General features: G+C 47.3%; 1 protein-coding gene across 2 annotated transcripts in view; it reads left to right on the top strand.

The window, feature by feature from the left end:
- Positions 1–4,743, top strand: part of SYNDIG1 (synapse differentiation inducing 1) — a 218,630-nt gene extending 213,887 nt beyond the window's left edge. For both annotated transcript variants that reach the window (XM_066385305.1, XM_066385306.1), the window contains exon 4: positions 3,572–4,743. In XM_066385305.1, the coding sequence (XP_066241402.1) occupies positions 3,572–3,730 (159 nt within the window). In that variant the 3' untranslated portion in view covers positions 3,731–4,743. The remainder of the gene's footprint in view (positions 1–3,571) is intronic.
- The last annotated feature ends 12,664 nt before the right edge of the window (positions 4,744–17,407 follow it).

Genomic DNA, 17,407 nt, shown 5'->3' with positions numbered 1-17,407 from the left:
TCAATGTATATATTTGCTAAACACAGCATGAGGGTATAGATGAGTCTAGATTTCCCATTAGGATAAGCAAGTAACATCTGCTCATGACAGCCAAGGGGCACCTATGATGCCCCCGGCCCCTGATACCAGATGCCAGGCTGGCTCTGTTCTTCAGTACCTCCTCTCCTTCTCTCCTTCTGTAGTGGGCAGAGCCCCTGGGAACACAGCTGCTTGAGCCTGGCCAGCCCTCTTATAAAAATGCACATGCACACACAAGGGTTCATACACACGTGGACCCAGGGCAAGAGCTGCTGCCCTCATGCACAGCAAGAAAATTTGTCCCCAAACCCTGAAGCTTTTGTCTATAAGTTGCCAGGGCAGAAATGTGTCTGAGTCTACACTCTTTCAAAGAGAGCAGCAAGCTGTTTTGTAGCACCATGATCCACTTTCTGAAACAAAAAACATGACAGGAATCTCCCATGTTAGACCATGATGTCCAGTCTATATGGTCTATATGTAGCATGTGAAGGGCAGTGCTGCCTCCTGGAGGCTCGACGACACACAGATGCTGAGTAGCACGGCTGAAAACTGCCGCTCGACAATAAGGCTTCATCGGTTCACTGTTTCTGACCATCTTAGCTGAAAGTGTCTCTAACACAACACAATTCCTGGGTGTCTGTTGAACAACCACCCTAGAACCAAGCAAAAACGGAGATCAGGGTTCCCCAGGTTGGACTGTAAAAGCAAAAACCAACAATGATTCCGAAGCAGACAGCTGGGGTTTCTGGGCATGAGGGTGCTGGCACCACGTGTGTGTGTGTGTGTGTGTGTGTGTGTGTGTGTGTGTGTGCGCGCGCGCAGAACCAGCAGGAGGGTAGGGTTCTGTGGAGTTGAGCCAGAGCTTAGGTCCCGATCGCCCAGAGCACTGCTTTCCTCGTGAAGGCCGCCCAAGAAACCAGGAGTGTGCCCTGGGGGCACTACCACTGTGAGCATCTGAAGAGAACAGACCTTGTACCCCCCCCCCAAAGCAGTTCCTGCCACCCCCTAGGGCAGTGACCCCCAACCCCCGAGCCGCAGAGAAAGAATAAATAACTTACATTATTTCTGTTTTATTTATATTTAAGTCTGAATGATGTTTTATTTTTAAAAAATGACCACATTCCCTCTGTTACATCCGTCTAAGACTCACTCTTGATACTTGTCTCGGTCACGTGATACATTTATCCGTCCCACCCTAAAGGCCGGTCGGTGAAAATATTTTCTGACATTAAACCTGTCCATGGCCCAAAAAAGGTTGGGGACCACTGCCCTAGAGCACCAGCCCAGGCTTCGGGCAGGACACAAGGACAAGGGAGATGAGTACCTGTCTTTGGAGCTCCCAGAGGAGTAGGGCAGGCAACCGTAGAAAGGCATTATTAAAATGTGTGACTTCTGATGGGACAGTTCTCTGAGACTTGAGAAGTATCTGCAGAGGCCTGCGTCCAACCGTGAGGAACTAGAGGGGCCCGAGCCTTCCTCTCTGTGCGCATTGCTCCTGCAGCAGCACGAGGGCGGGGCCCATGAGGGTGGTGCTCCTGGCACAGGGAACAGCAAGTTCCATTCTAACAGAGAACAGTGGCTTGGCTGAGGACAGGAGTCACAGTGAATTATGTGGTAGGACCTTGGAGTGTGGGAGTACTGTTAGAAAATGAAATTCAGCTAATTAAGACTTAATTACTACTATCTTAGGAGACTTCTCATTTTGCATTCCCTTAGCCTGCTTCCTTAAAAATTGTTGGAAGTTAGCCCTGGCCGGTTTGCTTAGTGGTAGAGTATTGGCTGGCATATGGAAGTCCTGGGTTCAATTCCCGGCCAGGGCACACAGGAGAAGCAGCCATCTGCTTCTCCACCCCTCCCCCTCTCCTTCCTCTCTATCTCTCTCTTCTCCTCCGGCAGCCAAGGCTCCATTGGAGCAAAGTTGGCCAGGCACTGAGGATGGCTCTGTGGCCTCTGCCTCAGGCGCTAGAATGTCTCTGGTTGCAACACCCCAGATGGGCAGAGCATTGCACCCTAGCAGGTTTGCCAGGTGGATCCCAGTCGGGCACATGCCGGAGTCTGTCTCTCTGCCTCTGGCTTCTCATTTCATAAAAATACAAAAAAAAATTGTTGGAAGTTAGCTCCCAAGCTCATTTCTAAGCCAAAAATTTGGGGGAGGAGGACATAAAAACTGGCCTTCAAGATCTGGAAATTGGGGGAAAGAGGGTAGCCACTAAGCAGACCCCCAAGTCCCCCCTCAACCTGAGAAAACACTCCAGACCTCTTCAGACCCAGTTAGAACCATGCAGGACAGAAGTTCATTTTGTGAGGCCTCTTGGAGTTACACCCTTTGTGGTCCATTGCAAAGGCCTTGGTGTTTTCAGTTTGAGTGAAAAATATACTGACCCTCGTCCCTGCCTACACAAGGTAGAAATACCACTGGTGACACAAGGAAGCAGGATCCAGCCGGAATCTGGTTTCTGGAGACGGGCTGGAGAGGGAGTTCAAGCATTCTACCAAGGGAGTGGGCTCTGCTCTTGCCCTGACCATGAAGAACCCTCGCCAGCATGGGGTTCCACTCAGTATCACCTGACCCTCCTGCAAGTTATGTGCCCTGGCAGCCTCCACCTTCATCTGCCACATGAGCCTCCACTTACTAGGAGGTCCCTCCATGATGGTCACAGCTAAGTCACAGTGGTGACACACTCCTGGTGTTGTTTCTAGCCTTCACTCGTTAAGCAGTACAAGCGTGGTAGTGGTTGGGTGTGGGTCTACCACAGAATACCAAACCAGATACAGAACCTCCAAAGTCTCCATGTTTCTGCCACCTCATGACCCTAAAAAATATGCATCTTATTAAACCAACACTGTTATGTAATTGAGCAACTAGAAATCTAAGTATTGGTCTTACATAAAATCACTACTGACAGATACATTGTAACAACTCTAGCTGTACAGGGAGGGAGATAGCGAGGAAGGTGTGATTCCAGGGTCCCCAGCTGAAGAGAAGAGGCTCAAGTATCCCAAAGTCAATTTAATTAGCTCATGCCTCTTCTCTGGGAAGTGAGGGCCACAGTCTCCTCTCCAACTGCTACTGGGCTGCAAAGATTTGCTAAGGTAAGTGTGAGCACACTTTTGAAAATTTAGTGTTATTCAAATGATAGGAAATGTCATTATTGAGTAGAAGGCAGGGAATGGGAGGTGTGATAGCTATCCCATCCCTGGCATAGTGGGCATACTAGCGCCCGAGACCCCAGGCCCCACGTTTGTGCTGCTCAGCTGGGCTACTGCTGATCATGGGTGTTTGCTTGAGGCTCTGTTTTCTTTTACTCGAGTGCCTTGCAGTGGGGATCATTGTTAAGCAACAGTTCCCCATTTCTTTCTTGCCAGTTGGATAGAACTGCTGTCGTCAACTGGGAGCCGGCTCCGCTCCTGTCCGCGAGTCCTCTCTCCCTGGAATCCGTTAAATTCAAGGTTGGAAGGGAGCCAGAGGTGAACCATGCCCTCACTTCATTTGTTCTGACATGCTCATCTTGACTTTCTTTTTCTTCTTTCTTCTTCCTTCTCTACTCTGCAGACCAATAAAGCCTTGGCCAAGGGGGACTTCCACCAGGCCAGCACCAGCTCTCGGCGGGCCCTGTTCCTGGCTGTGCTTTCCATCACAATTGGAACTGGCATCTATGTGGGCGTGGCCGTGGCCCTCATTGCCTACCTCTCCAAGAGCAATCACCTGTGAGCTCCTCTGGACACGCAGGGGAAGAATGAGGGGCCGGCTGCGCGCAGAAGCAGAGCAAGCGGGGCTAGCAAGGGAAAGGCGCCTGTGTGGTGCTGTGTCATGTAAATGATTGCCAAGTGACTCCATGACACCCCGAAATGTTCTACCCATGGATTTCTTTTGTTTTTACCCTTTAATTTTATTTTCACAGCACTGTGTAGAACACAAGACAGGTGGGCCCTACTAACCCTTCCAAGTGGAAGCTCCAAAGATCCTGACCCTTGCGGCTATCTCTGGTTGGATTCCAGTGGATTAATGACAGAGCGGCCCTCTCTGCAGCCTGCTGGTGCCTGGAATGCCGTAGCATTAGCAATATACAAGTAGCAACAATATGTTCATTTCTTATGGAATCTGGTGCAATAGGCAGAAGGCAGGGGGCGTGCTGCTCTTCTGTCTATTGCTCTGTGTGACTCTCCGTCATTCCTCCAGTCCATGCACCTTCCCTAGAGGACAACAGGGCTGAGCGGGAAGAGGAACAAAACTGCAGGCAGGACCCCTGCTGTCACTGGTCTTCAATGGGTCCAACCCTGAGATTGCAGAGTCGGAATAGCATGGGACCTGTCCCGGGGCCCAGTCTTTCACCCCCTCCACTCCCCAGCCTAGGGTCATCCAGGCTCCCTTGGAACATGTCCAAACTCAGCAGTCAGCACACAGCACCCTGCGACCGTGGGTGGGGGAGCAGTCTGTCCCAAGACTCCTCCCAGAAGGACCCCAAAATGTGCTCTAGGAACTCAAGGCAAAGGAGCTGGGGACACTGTCTCAGCATAAAGACACAAAGCACTGGTACTCGCCATGGTGATAAGCCGTGGCACTAAGGATCTTAGAAGGGAATGAACACTTTTTGTCGATTAAATGAAAAGCTATTTTCTTGTCATTTTTTTAAGTGCAACTATTGCTTCATGCTGCTCAAGTTATCAGACGAATGCTGAGAAATAAGTAATCACAGACATTTTAATACAATTTCATTGCTGTTTCACGCGTGTTCATTATTTAACCAAAGGTATCTTTTAGCTATTTTGCTTTGAACTTTTCTTTCTAATGAATACTATTTCTTTGGTTTCACTTATAGTTGTCACTTGCTTAAAGTAACTGCAGAGCCATCCAGAACTCAGCTGCTGAAACAGTGGTTGGGTCTCCCAAGATGAGAGTTACACCTGGGGCGCTGTTGATATGTGTTTTTACCCTGATACTCTCGGTGGGCACTGAGACCACCTCCCTCGGGCAATGGTTTCTCCCCAGCACTGACAGAATTCCTGCTGCCTTGGGCCCAGCCCCAGATTTCTGACTTGATTGGCTGGGGTGCAGCCTGGTGATTCCAGGGTACGGCAGGAGTAAGAACCCCTGTCTTGGAGGAAGGACTCAGCTTTGATCTCCCTCACCCTTGACCTTTAACACTTAATATTCTGAAAATTATTAGCACTGCTTTTCTGGCTCAAGTTCAAGATCCACTACCATCTGACTCTAATGATGCTTCAAAAACCAGCTCTAAGGCCCTGGCCGGTTGGCTCAGTGGTAGAGTGTCGGCCTGGCATGCAGAAGTCCTGGGTTCGATTCCCAGCCAGGGCACACAGGAGAAGCACCCATCTGCTTCTCCACCCCTTCCCCTCTCCTTCCTCTCTGTCTCTCTCTTCCCCTCCCACAGCCAGGGCTCCATTGGAGCAAAGATGGCCCGGGCGCTGGGGATGGTTCCTTGGCCTCTGCCCCAGGCGCTAGAGTGGCTCTGGTCGCAACAGAGCGATGCCCCGGAGGGGCAGAGCATCGCCCCCTGGTGGGCAGAGTGTCGCCCCCTGGTGGGCATGCCGTGTGGATCCCAGTCGGGCGCATGCGGGAGTCTGTCTGACTGTCTCTCCCCATTTCCAGCTTCAGAAAAAGAAAAAAAAAAAAAGAAAGAAAAAGAAAAAAAAAACTGCTCTAAAAAGAGTATATGGAAGAAGCGCAAGTCCCTGTGAGAATCATAGCGACCTGGTGGTAGCATGAATTTCGGATCAAACCAACCAGGTTTGAACCAGTTTTGCTACTTTCTAGCTGTGTAATCCTGAGTAGATGGGTGCACTTCCCTGAACCGCACCTCTAGAAGAGTTTGATAAGTGCGGCCCACTTCTTAGAAATGCTGGTAAGTGTGTGAACACAGCACCTAGCACCTGGTGTAGTCATGTGAAGGCGGCAGATGGTCACTGTTATTCAGTATTCACGTGGTCTCATCCCGTGGCTTGTTTGTGGCCTCCCATCTTTTCAGCCCAGTCTCTCAGGGTTCATTTATCAGGAGCCACTGTGTGAAATGGGCTTCTCTGTATTTGTTCTACAACAGTTCATTTGAAGTTCAGGAGGTGCCCGAATTCCCTATCTTTGGGTTTGGTTAAGAAGTAGAAGCAGCCCCATATGCTGTGTCCTGCCATCTCCACGGCCAGATCCTGGTTGTGCCCTGGCACCCTGTCTCCTGCTGGACTGATCTGCCATTCTCTCTCAGCCCCCGCCTTTCCAAAAGGGAAAACTTTCCTACAGTGACCCAGCCCTCTCAGCATTTTGTGAAGCTCTACCGAGTCCTTCCCAAGGACTGGCACCAGGACACATGTGGTCTGGAGGGTCATATGTGCATGCAAGGGTTAGGGGCCAAGCCTGCCGGGACCGCTGGACAAAGCACCCATGGCCACACTCGATAGGCAGGCAAGGCGCAGACCAGTCCTACGAGCAGCGGGGGCGGTGCTTGCATATCGCCCCAGATAGCTCTGTTAGTGACTGCTGAGCAGCCCAGCAACCTCCTAAGTGTGTCGGAGCCGCTAGGCACCCCTACGTTCCCATTATCCTGGTTGTTGTTGCAGCCACCAGGGGCAAGTCTCCGCAGGGGCAGGGCAGGCCTTGCACTGAGCACTCGGCCCACACTAGCTCACGGAGTCCCAAGAACCCCCAGCAGGTAGGAGAAAGGGTGAGACAGAACTGAGGTTCAGAGAAAGTAACACACCCAGAACCCCTCAAGCGGCAGCTGTAGGAAACGCTAGGCAACAAAGCTCTGCTGGTAGAACCTGCTCCATGCCCCTCACGTGGCACAGCCTTCCCTCTGCAGCAGCTCACTTCGTTCCGGTAAAGACTTTACTACAACCGTTGTGTTGACCGGCTGAGACCCAGAGCACATAAGTCATTTTCCCCCAAGTCGTGCGCCTGGAAAATAGCAAAGTCAGGGTGCACCGAGACTGTTGGGTCTCAAGCCCTTTGCTTTCTCTTACACCATGTGCTGCAGCTGTGGCTTCACAAGTGAGAAAAATTGCATCTGGGCCATGACCCCATTGTTGGTGTGTCAAGACTCTTAGGGACTGGTAAGGTACTTTAGTTTATGTTTTGCAGCGGATGGTGGGACAGTGTGGGGAGACGGGTGGAAGGGCTGAGGTGACTTCCATGGAAAATGACATCTCAGCAAAGGTGGTGAGGGCACATCTCATTCCTGCGCTCAGCTGTTCTCCCTCCACACCCTCTGAGGCATCTGCTACGTGCTCTTCCCATCCCTGTTTCATTGAAGCAGCCTCTGCGTTTAAAATGCGTTCATGGTGCAGCCTTCCCCTTTGCCAGCAGCTCCTCCTGCTCCCAGTGTACAAATGGCCAGCACAGCTGAAGCCAAGGCCAAAGCTGCCTTTTCAGAGCCACTGGCCTGAGTTTGTGGGCCTTATCCCCGAGGTTGCGCAGCGCCTCTGAGAAGCCTCTTCTGGACTGGCTTCAGCACTAGCCCTTAGGACAATTTTGTGTTTCACCCTTTCCCTTCCATAGACCGGCTGCATTTGTTGTTATGGGTGTTGACATCTATTGATCCAATTTACCAATGAATTATTAAGTGTAAATTCAGACCCTGAGCAGAGGCTGACCTCTCTGAAAATGCAGCCAGCCCGTCTCCTACCCAGAGGCCACCTGTGTATCTGTGCTCTGCTCTTGAGACTTTGGCAGCATCAGAGGAGTCAGAAGCTGTGTGTAGTTGTGGCTGTGATGTCCCCACCCCCATGACCTCTTGAGAACACCTCCCTGGTCTTCAGGATGAGCTGAGCTATCCTCTGGGGTGGAACTTCACTCCCCGGGGATTCTCATCAGAACACTGCTCATCTTAACAAAGCCGTGGTGAACACACAGAGGCTCAAGGCCTGCGGGCTGCTGGCTCCCTGCCAAACAAGTGTATAACTTGAGTAATAAACTTGTCGTCTCACTGAGCTTCACAGGAGTGGGTCAGGGCAGTCTCCACAGGAGAGAGGGGGTGGAGCCATGGGCCAGTGGCTGTCCTGCATTGCAGGGAGGATGGTGATAAGAGCAATGCTAAGAGCCAATATAGCTACCCTACACAGGACGATATAATGACCTTAGAAGTAGAGCTCCCGCGGGTCTTTGCAGTAGAGTGTGTCTTGAGTGAATCATAGGTCAAGGGAAGATCCTTGGGGGCTTTAAAGATTTGCTCATATCCACCAGGTGCAAAAGAGAGCCTGCCAGGATCAGGAGGGGTGATTGGGATGACTGAGTGTGTGTGCCTCCAGGGAGAAGCACTAGGCTGGACATATTCCCAGCAGTAGGGCGAGGCTGGGCTTTTCAAACTTAGTGGTGAGAGGAGCAGGCATGGTCTGAAATGTCTCAGGTTTTTCGCCCCCACTGAGTTCAGTATGGTAATTGCTCTGGACTTTGTGGCATGATTTCTCGGCTGCTGTGATGAATCTGGGCTCCAGGCAATGAGGTGACTGTCCTTTGAGTGGAGTAGTGCTGTCAGTCTCCTCTGTCACCCAGAAGCCCTTTCCTCTAGCACGCAGTAAACTCGGGCTGCACTTCCCAGGCTAATAAGGCAGCTTTGTGAATCTGAATTTCACCTCTAGCCCTGAATCTACTGACCAGTAGAGAGTGACTGGAAATAAGCCATTCGGCTAAGGGCACGAAATGCCAGGGAGTGTGTTCACTGCACCCCTCTGACCTCTAGGGGAACATCCCTGGTTTTTCACTGAAATTAGGTCATTCTGGACCAATTTGAAGATCCTAGTTGATAGATGGAAAGAATGGATGAAGGGAAAAAAGAAAGGATGGAGGAGAGTGAGGACGCACACTATCACAGTGCCTGCAAAGCATGCAGCTATCCATTCTCCCAGACATTTAGTAATGACCCTCCTGTCACCAGAGCTCAACTTATGGCTCAGTTGAAAAAAAATAAACAGTGTTTTAGGTCTATTGCTTGTCTATATCAGAGAATCCATATATCTTATGAATTAGACCAGTGGTCGGCAAACTCATTAGTCAACAGGGCCAAATATCAACAGTACAACGATTGAAATTTCTTTTGAGAGCCAAATTTTTTAAACTTAAACTATATAGATAGGTACATTCCTTATCGAGGTAGCACCCACATGTGGTATTTTGTGGAAGAGCCACACTCAAGGGGCCAAAGAGCCGCATGTGGCTTGCAAGCCATAGTTTGCCAACCAGGGGATTAGACCAATCAAGATTTCTAGATGAAACAAGATGTGGAATGATTAGCAATCTTCTAAATCACTTAATGTTTTTGTTCCCTAAATGAAGACCCCCCCCCCCCAGATTTTTAAAATATTTTTTTTCTATTTGATTTGGTTAACAAAGCATTTTGGATACATAGAAAGAGTGTGCTAAAATCAGCTATAGCTACAGGGCTGAATTATTGAAGGGCTGATAAAGAGCTATAAAACCTCCTGAGGTTAGCACCATGAGGCAGGTCCTTCACTTATTTTCTCAAGATGTCCTGTGGAATGAGAAGCAAGAGACCATCATGCAGGGGCAATCTGTCGCTAATTTAGAAGCAGAGATCCGGGAGGATCCATGATGACAGCAATGTAAGTGGATGTTACATTCTCCTCTTCCCAGAACCAAACTGGTGTTATAGCTAAATTAAGAACAATCATCTTAAATAACCAACTCAAGACAAAATGAAGAGGAGTCTCATTACCAAAATTCACAGAAGAAGGCACATCAAGACTGGTAGGAAAGGCAGAGATGTGAAAAGGGCCAGTCTCCCGCCCCCAGTGAGCAGCTGAGGGTTCAGAGGGATATCTTAGCTGTGGGGAGATTCCCCTTGAGAGGAGTGGGGCCTAAACTCCAGCCAGGCTCTACAGTTCAGAGCATCAGAGCCAAGAAGAGGTATTCACGTAGCACCTGGCTGTGAAAAGCAGTGAGGTTTCTGTCTGCCAGAAAGAGATAGGAGTTCGCAGAGACGCAGGCAGCCTCTTAAAAGGCCAGTGCAAAACATCTTATTCACAGCCACTTACCCTGGGCTCTGGCAGAGGGAGGGCTGAGTGGACTAGAGTCACGTGAGGACAGTCTAGGGTTTGTGGCTCTGGGGAGAGACAGGAGGTGGGGTGGGGACTGCCACCAGGATCTCAGTGCCAAGTCATTCTTCCATTCCACAGTCAGTCTTTCTTGGACAGAGCACCATTACCCCCTCTGGCATCAGCCCGGGGAAAAACAAATGTCCCACACTCAGGACTCTCTCTCACACCACCCCGTGGAGATTAGGCCCTACAGGGCCAGATACCTTTGCCAAGGATTAGAGTTCTGGAAAGACTCGGGGTGACCGTGACTCGGTTGACTGACTTTGAGGGGGACCATTCCCCCATTATTCTATGAATCTGACTGGCTTTTTTCCTTCATGGGTGATTCAATAGAACCACCCTCCCGGCTGCCACCTTTCAGGTTCCAAGGCCCCACATGCCCAACTTCAAGTGGCTTTGTCCTGCTGAGATGAGGGCAAAAACTGGGACAGAATGAGGCCTGTTGCTCTGGCCTCACCCACTACCTTTCCTGAAGTCTGACCAGCACATCTCCTTCAGGGGAGACCTAATGACCACATACTCCCTGCTCCACCAAAGCTTCTTTAAGTGACAGAGCATAACAGGCAGCCAGAGGCAGATTTTGGGGTGGCTTAGGACATTTACTAACCTGCCCCTGGGCTCAGTGCTGGTAAAAAGCCAGGCTCAGTGTGCATCTTGGTCCTTCCTACACACACCTAAGCCCAGCAGAGGCAGCCACACACTGTGGATCACTTGTAGTTCCAAACAGGTTGCTGAGAGCAAGTCACAGGCAGCATCTTCATTGGCTTGCACCAGGTATACCCCCAAGAGTCCCAGGAACAACATATCCCATGGCCAGTTTCAGACAACAGAACAGCATCAAAATAGCTTCACAAGCAGCATATCCAAAGGGAGATCTCATCAGGCACTAAATCCAACTAAAGCCAGTTCTGCTTCCTGGGATCAGCACCTGCACAGCAGGTCACATGTTTCTGTTGAAACATGCGAATTGACCCGCAGTCAGCCTGCCTGAGGGTCAATAGCATGCACAATGAGACAATGGAAATCAAGACACAATTACAGTAGAAAAGAAAACATAACCCACACAAGACACAAGGGACATTTCTGGAGCACACAGCTCAAGTGATCCAGAAGACTGCATCACTGGACCCAACAGAACACCTACTACATAAAACCACCTAATGAAGACTGGGAATCATGGCAGATTTATCTAATACATAGAAACAAACACAAAGTAACAGCTAAAATAGGGAGAAAAAATACAGGTCCTAAACGACAGGACAGAAGAAACCTCCAAAAAAGAAGAAAGTTAAATAACATAGGGATAAGCAATTTATCAGATATAGAATTCAAAGTAGCCTGACCTGTGGTGGCACAGTGGATAAAGCGTCGACCTGGAAATACTGAGGTCGCCGGTTAGAAACCTTGGGCTTGCCTGGTCAAGGCACATATGGGAGTTGATGCTTCCAGCTCCTCTCCCCTTCTCTCTCTCTCTCCTCTTTCTCCCTCTCTGTCTCTCTCTCTCCCTCTCTCTCTCCTCTCTAAAAATGAATAAATAAAAAAATAAAATAAAATAAAGAATTCAAAGTAATGGTTTTTCGGATGCTCAAGGAAAAAAAGTGAGAACTTCAACAAAGAGATAGCAAGCATAAAAACTAACATAGAAACACAAAAAAGAACCAATCAGAAATAAAGAACACAATATCCAACATTAAGAATACCCTGGAGGGAATAAACAGTAGGTTGGATGAAAGCAAGGATAGAATAAGCAATTTAGAAGACAAGTAGAAAGAAACACTTAATCAAAACAGCAAAATGAAAAAAAAATTTTTAAATGAGGATAGTGTAAGGGACCTTTGGAACAACAGGAAGTGTAACAACACCCATATCATAGGAATACCAGAAGAAGAGAGAGAACAAGGGATTGAGAACCTATTTGCATAATGACCACAAATTTCCCTGATCTTGTGAAGAAAAAAGACACAGAAGTCCAGAAAGCACAGAGAGTTCCAAACATGATGGACACAAAGAGGCCCATACCAAGACACATCATAAGTGAAATGGCAAAGGTTAAAAACAAAAACAAAAAAAAATCTTAAAAGAAGCAAGAGAAAAGGAATTAGTTGCCTAGAAGGGAGCTCCCAAAAGACTGTCAGCTGATTTCTCAACAGAAACATTCTAGGCCAGAAAAGATTGGCAAGAAATAGTCTAAGTGATGAAAAGCAAGGGCATACAACCAAGACTACTTTACCAAGCTAGGCTTTCATTTAAAATTGAAAGAGAAATAAAAAAGCTTCCCAGACAAGAAAAAGCTAAAAAGTTTGTTACAATCAAACCAATATTACAAGAAATGTTAAAGGTCCTATTTAAATAATAATAACAACAACAATGATAATAATAAGAGAACATAATTTAAGGCATAAAAAGTACAAAAGACCAGTGAAAGCAAGAACTTGTTCTCTGAAAAGATAAACAAGATTAACAAACCTGTAGCCAGACTCGTCATGAAAAAAAGAAAGAAGACCCAAATAAATAAATCAGAGATGGAAGATGAGAATTAACAACAGATACCAAAGATATACAAGGGCCTGTAAGGAAATATTACCAACAACTATACACCAACAAATTAGACAATCTGGATGAAATGGATAAATTCCCAGAAACATACAATCTTCCAAAACAGAATCAGGAAGAATCAGAGAATCTGAACAAGCAAAATTCAGCTAGTGAAATTGAAGCAGTAATCAAAAAAATTCCCAACAAACAAAAGTAACAGACTGAATGGTTTCACAGGTGAATTTTAAATAAAAATTAACACTTATTCTTTTTTAACTATTCCAAAAAATTCAAGAGAAGGGAAGACGACTCTGAAAAGCTTTTTTTTTTTAACAAGGCCAACACTGTCCTAGTTCCAAAACTAGAAAAAGTTACTATGAAGAAATAAAATTATACATTGATATCCCTGATGAACATAGATGTTAAAATTCTCAACAAAATATTAGCAAACCAGATCTAGCATTAAAAAGATCATGCACCGGGCCCTGGCCGGTTGGCTCAGTGGTAGAGCATCGGCCTAGCGTGCGGAGGACCCGGGTTCGATTCCCGGCCAGGGCACATAGGAGAAGCACCCATTTGCTTCTCCACCCCTCTGCCGTGCCTTCCTCTCTGTCTCTCTTCTCCTCCCGCAGCCAAGGCTCCATTGGAGCAAAGATGGCCCGGGCGCTGGGGATGGCTCTGTGGCCTCTGCCTCAGGCACTAGAGTGGCTCTGGTCGCAACATGGCGACGCCCAGGATGGGCAGAGCATCGCCCCCTGGTGGGCAGAGCGTAGCCCCTGGTGGGCGTGCCGGGTGGATCCCGGTCGGGAGCATGCGGGAGTCTGTCTGACTGTTTCTCCCCGTTTCCAGCTTCAGAAAAATGCAAAAAAAAAAAAAAAGAAAAAGAAAAAAAAAAAAAAGATCATGCACCATGATCAAGTCAAATTTATTCTGGGGATGCAAGGTTGGTACAATATCCACAAATCAATAAACATGATATACTACATAAACAAAATGAAGAATAAAAATTACATCATTATTTCAATAGATGCAGCAAAAGCACTTGATAAAATCCCGCACTCAGTTATGATCAAAATTCTTACCAAAGTGGGAGTACAGGGGACATACCTCAACATAATAAAGGCCATATAAGACATACTGACAGCCAAAAATTAAGAGCAATACCCTTAAGATCAGGAACAAGATGGGGGTGCTCCTTTTCACTACTCTTTTTCAACATAGTTCTGGAAATCCTAGCCACAACAATCATACAAGAAAAAGACATAAAAGGCACTCAAATTGAAAAGGAAGAAGTAAAACTCATTATTTGCAGATGACATAAAACTGTATACAGGGTGTACTTGGGTTACAACAGAGTTCTGTTCCTATGACAGTGACATAACCTGAATTTTGGTGTAAGTAGAAACACACCCTAACCTAAGTCACTTACCTGTCCTAACACAGTTGTAAAATCATAATCTAGAACATAAAAACACAACTAAGCCACAGAAAAAAGAAAAGAACAGAAATGTACTGTACTTTACTATAGTGACAGAAAAAATGACAAAAAGATGAGTGTAAAAAAATTGCTTACCTTTATTTCTGTGGTTGGCTTGCACACTGAAAGGGACATTGCAAGGTGGGAGAGAGTGACCTATTGGGAGGGGAAAGCTGGAGAGGCAGGAGAACCTGCAGAAGGTGCTGGAGGTACTGGGTCAGGTGAATCAGGATTGCCTAAGGAACATGCAGGAGATGCTAGAGATTATTCCACCTGTACTACAGGTGTTTCATGTCAAGAAGCAGCTGATGTACAAGGTACAGGATCTATTGCAGGCCTCTCTACCTTCTTAAAGAATTCTCCAGGTTAGTTTGGAAGACTGATGACTTCTCCTCCAAAACCAGCCTATGGTATGGCATTGCAAAGCAGCCATAACAGCTCTGTCATCGCTGGGGTCCTCAGCCTGAAATTTTGCCAACCCATCTTCCACCACAGAAAAAAACCTTCTGCCAAACTCTTGGTAGTAAATCTCTTGGTTTCTGGGGGTTCTATCTCTTCTTCAATCAACTGCTTCTCCAGCTGAATGAGGTCATCAGCAGACAGCTCCTCTCCATGTGATGGCAGTAGCTCTGTGACATTCTCAGCCTCCACCTGAAAATTAAGCTATTTACCCATGGCAACAACCTTTTCTGTTACAGCCTCCACTGGCTCCTCAAAGCCATGAAAGTCTTTATCCTTGATAACTGTTGCTACAGCAGAGCAGCTAAAGCCTAGCATGTGGCCTGACCTGTGGTGGCGCAGTGGATAAAGCGTCGACCTGGAAATCCTAAGGTCGCAGGTTCGAAACCCTGGGCTTGCCTGGTCAAGGCACATATGGGAGTTGATGCTTCCAGCTCCTCCCCTCCTTCTCTGTGTCCTCTCTAAAATGAATAAAAATAAAAATAAAAAATAAGAAAAAAAGCCTAGCATGTGGCCAATGTATGTCACTGATTCTCCTTTTTCTGATCTCTTTACAATGTCTAATTTCACTTCCATCATGATGGCTTTCCTCTTCTTCAAAACACTACCATCTGAAGACTCTGACTTTAGTGTAGGAGCCATGATAAGGGCCAAAAAGTCACCAAAGCAACACAAATGGAACAGTTGCACTTTAACAGTCCAAAATGACTTAGGTAAGCATACTGGGTGATGCCAACTCTCTCACTTATATGCATATTCTGCCACAGGTAATCAAACTAGTTCACTCACGTTGTCCATAAGTACAACTCTAACAGTATAATCCAAAACACTCACGTCTCAATTTTTTAAAGTTTTTATGGTAGTGAGCATTGTAAACTCAAAATATTGTATGTCTGGACTACCATAACCCAAGGACCCCGTATAGACAGCCCTAAAAACTCTACAAAAAACTACTTAGAACTGATAAATTAATTCAGTAAAGTAGCAATATACAAAATAAATATTCAGAAATCAATTTCATTTTTATACACCAATAATGAGCTCTATAAAAGAAAAACTGAGAAAATAATTGTAAGGTCGGTGGGCAATGGGGGAAGGTCACGTGAGGAACCAGACCTGGGAACTTTGGCTGGAACCACCCACACCCCTGTGCGCCAAAAGAAACTTCCCAGGAGACTTTGGAAAAAAGTGACCGTCTGTCAGCCAATGACATTTCGCCACGTCATATTACCTTGACCACCCTAAATGACCCTTTAAATTTCCCCCACATGGTTTCTTCAATGTGATTTCTCTGGCTCATCTCGTGGACCAGAGAGCTCTGCCCAAGATGTGCTCTGAATAAAGCTTTTGTTATTCCACACTTGGTAAATATGCCCTTCCTTCTTCCTCGGAGGGGAAATACCTTACATTTGGTGCTGAAACCTGGGAGGAGTTGAAGCCTGATGGGGCTGCTTCTCTCCCCTTCCCTTCCGACAAAGAACCAGGACCTCCGACTTTCCACCACTTCAGCACATGGTGAGGTAAGTTCTCCATCTCCAGCCTCCCCTCAGTTCTTTCTGCAGAAACTCCCTGTCCATAATCGCAGCTGCGTCAGGGACTTCTTTTCCATTCTGAGTGTGTGTGTGCTCGTGGAGACGTCCCAAGCACATCCACTCTACCTAACCATCCGGTGGCCAGAGCTTGAGTTGCAGGACACCAATTCTCATCTCTGACCACTCCAAGAAGTGAGGGTGACCATGGGGGCAAAGGAATCCAAACCTGACTCTAAAACACCCCTGGGTGCCTTATCCAAAATCTCTCAAACACTGATCTTTCCCTAAGAAAGAAGAAACTAATCTTCTGCAATGAAGTCTGGCCCCAATACCCACTGAATAACCAGACCAGGTGGCCTCAAGAAGGGACTTTCTATTTTAACACCCTTACTGATTTATGGAACTATTGCCAAGAAACTGGGAAATGGTCAGAAATCCCTTACATTCAGGGCTTCTGGCATTTGTGCTTTCATCCTAATCTCTGTGCCAGCTGCTCTACAATGCAGGTCCTTTTGGCCAGAGAAACCTCAATTAAACCCTTTGCTCCAGATCTCTCCTCCTTTACGGACTCCGGACTCCCCTGAGGAACTCTCTTCCCCTCCTGCATGACTTCCTTGACTCCCTTGGTCCTATCAATTCCTCCCCTCCCTTCGCTGGATCCTGTTTCTCATCCACCTGCAAATGCTGGTCTCTCTCTCTCTCCTCTCTAGTCAGTGCTCACACCCAATTCCACTCCAGCCCACAAGAGGGAGCCAACCTCCTATGCCCTCTCTGCAAGGGGCCAGAACAGGAGTTGCTCGGGTTCATGTGCCTTTCTCCCTCTCTGATCTGTCTGCAATAAAAAAGCGTTTGGGCTCCTACTCTTCTAATCCTACCACCTATACCAAAGAATTCCAATATCTCACTCAGGCATATGACCTCACTTGGCATGATCTCTATATTATTATGTCTTCTACCCTTACCCCCAACGAACGGGACCGAATCCAGACAGTGGCGCGAGCTCATGCAGATAAGGTCCACACCTCAAACCCTCAAATGTCAATGGGACCAGAGGCGGTCCCTAACACGGACCCCAACTGGGATTACCAAATGGGACAAACAGGTAGGAAATGACAAGACCAAATGATTGAATGTCTTATAGCTGGCATGCAGGATGCAGCACAAAAGGTAGTTAACTATGACAAGTTAAGGGAAATTATTCAAGGACCTGAGGAAAATCCTGCTCTCTTCTTAAATTGCCTCACTGATGCTATGGTCCTCCATACTCGTTTAGACCCTACCTCCAGTGCTGGGGCCACTGTATTAGCTACTCACTTTATTTCCC

Source organism: Saccopteryx leptura, chromosome 5 (assembly GCF_036850995.1).
Source record: "Saccopteryx leptura isolate mSacLep1 chromosome 5, mSacLep1_pri_phased_curated, whole genome shotgun sequence".
NCBI classification, from domain to species: Eukaryota; Metazoa; Chordata; class Mammalia; order Chiroptera; family Emballonuridae; genus Saccopteryx; species Saccopteryx leptura.
Note: the sequence above shows the minus strand (reverse complement) of the source record. Positions and strands in the feature narration are given on the sequence as shown.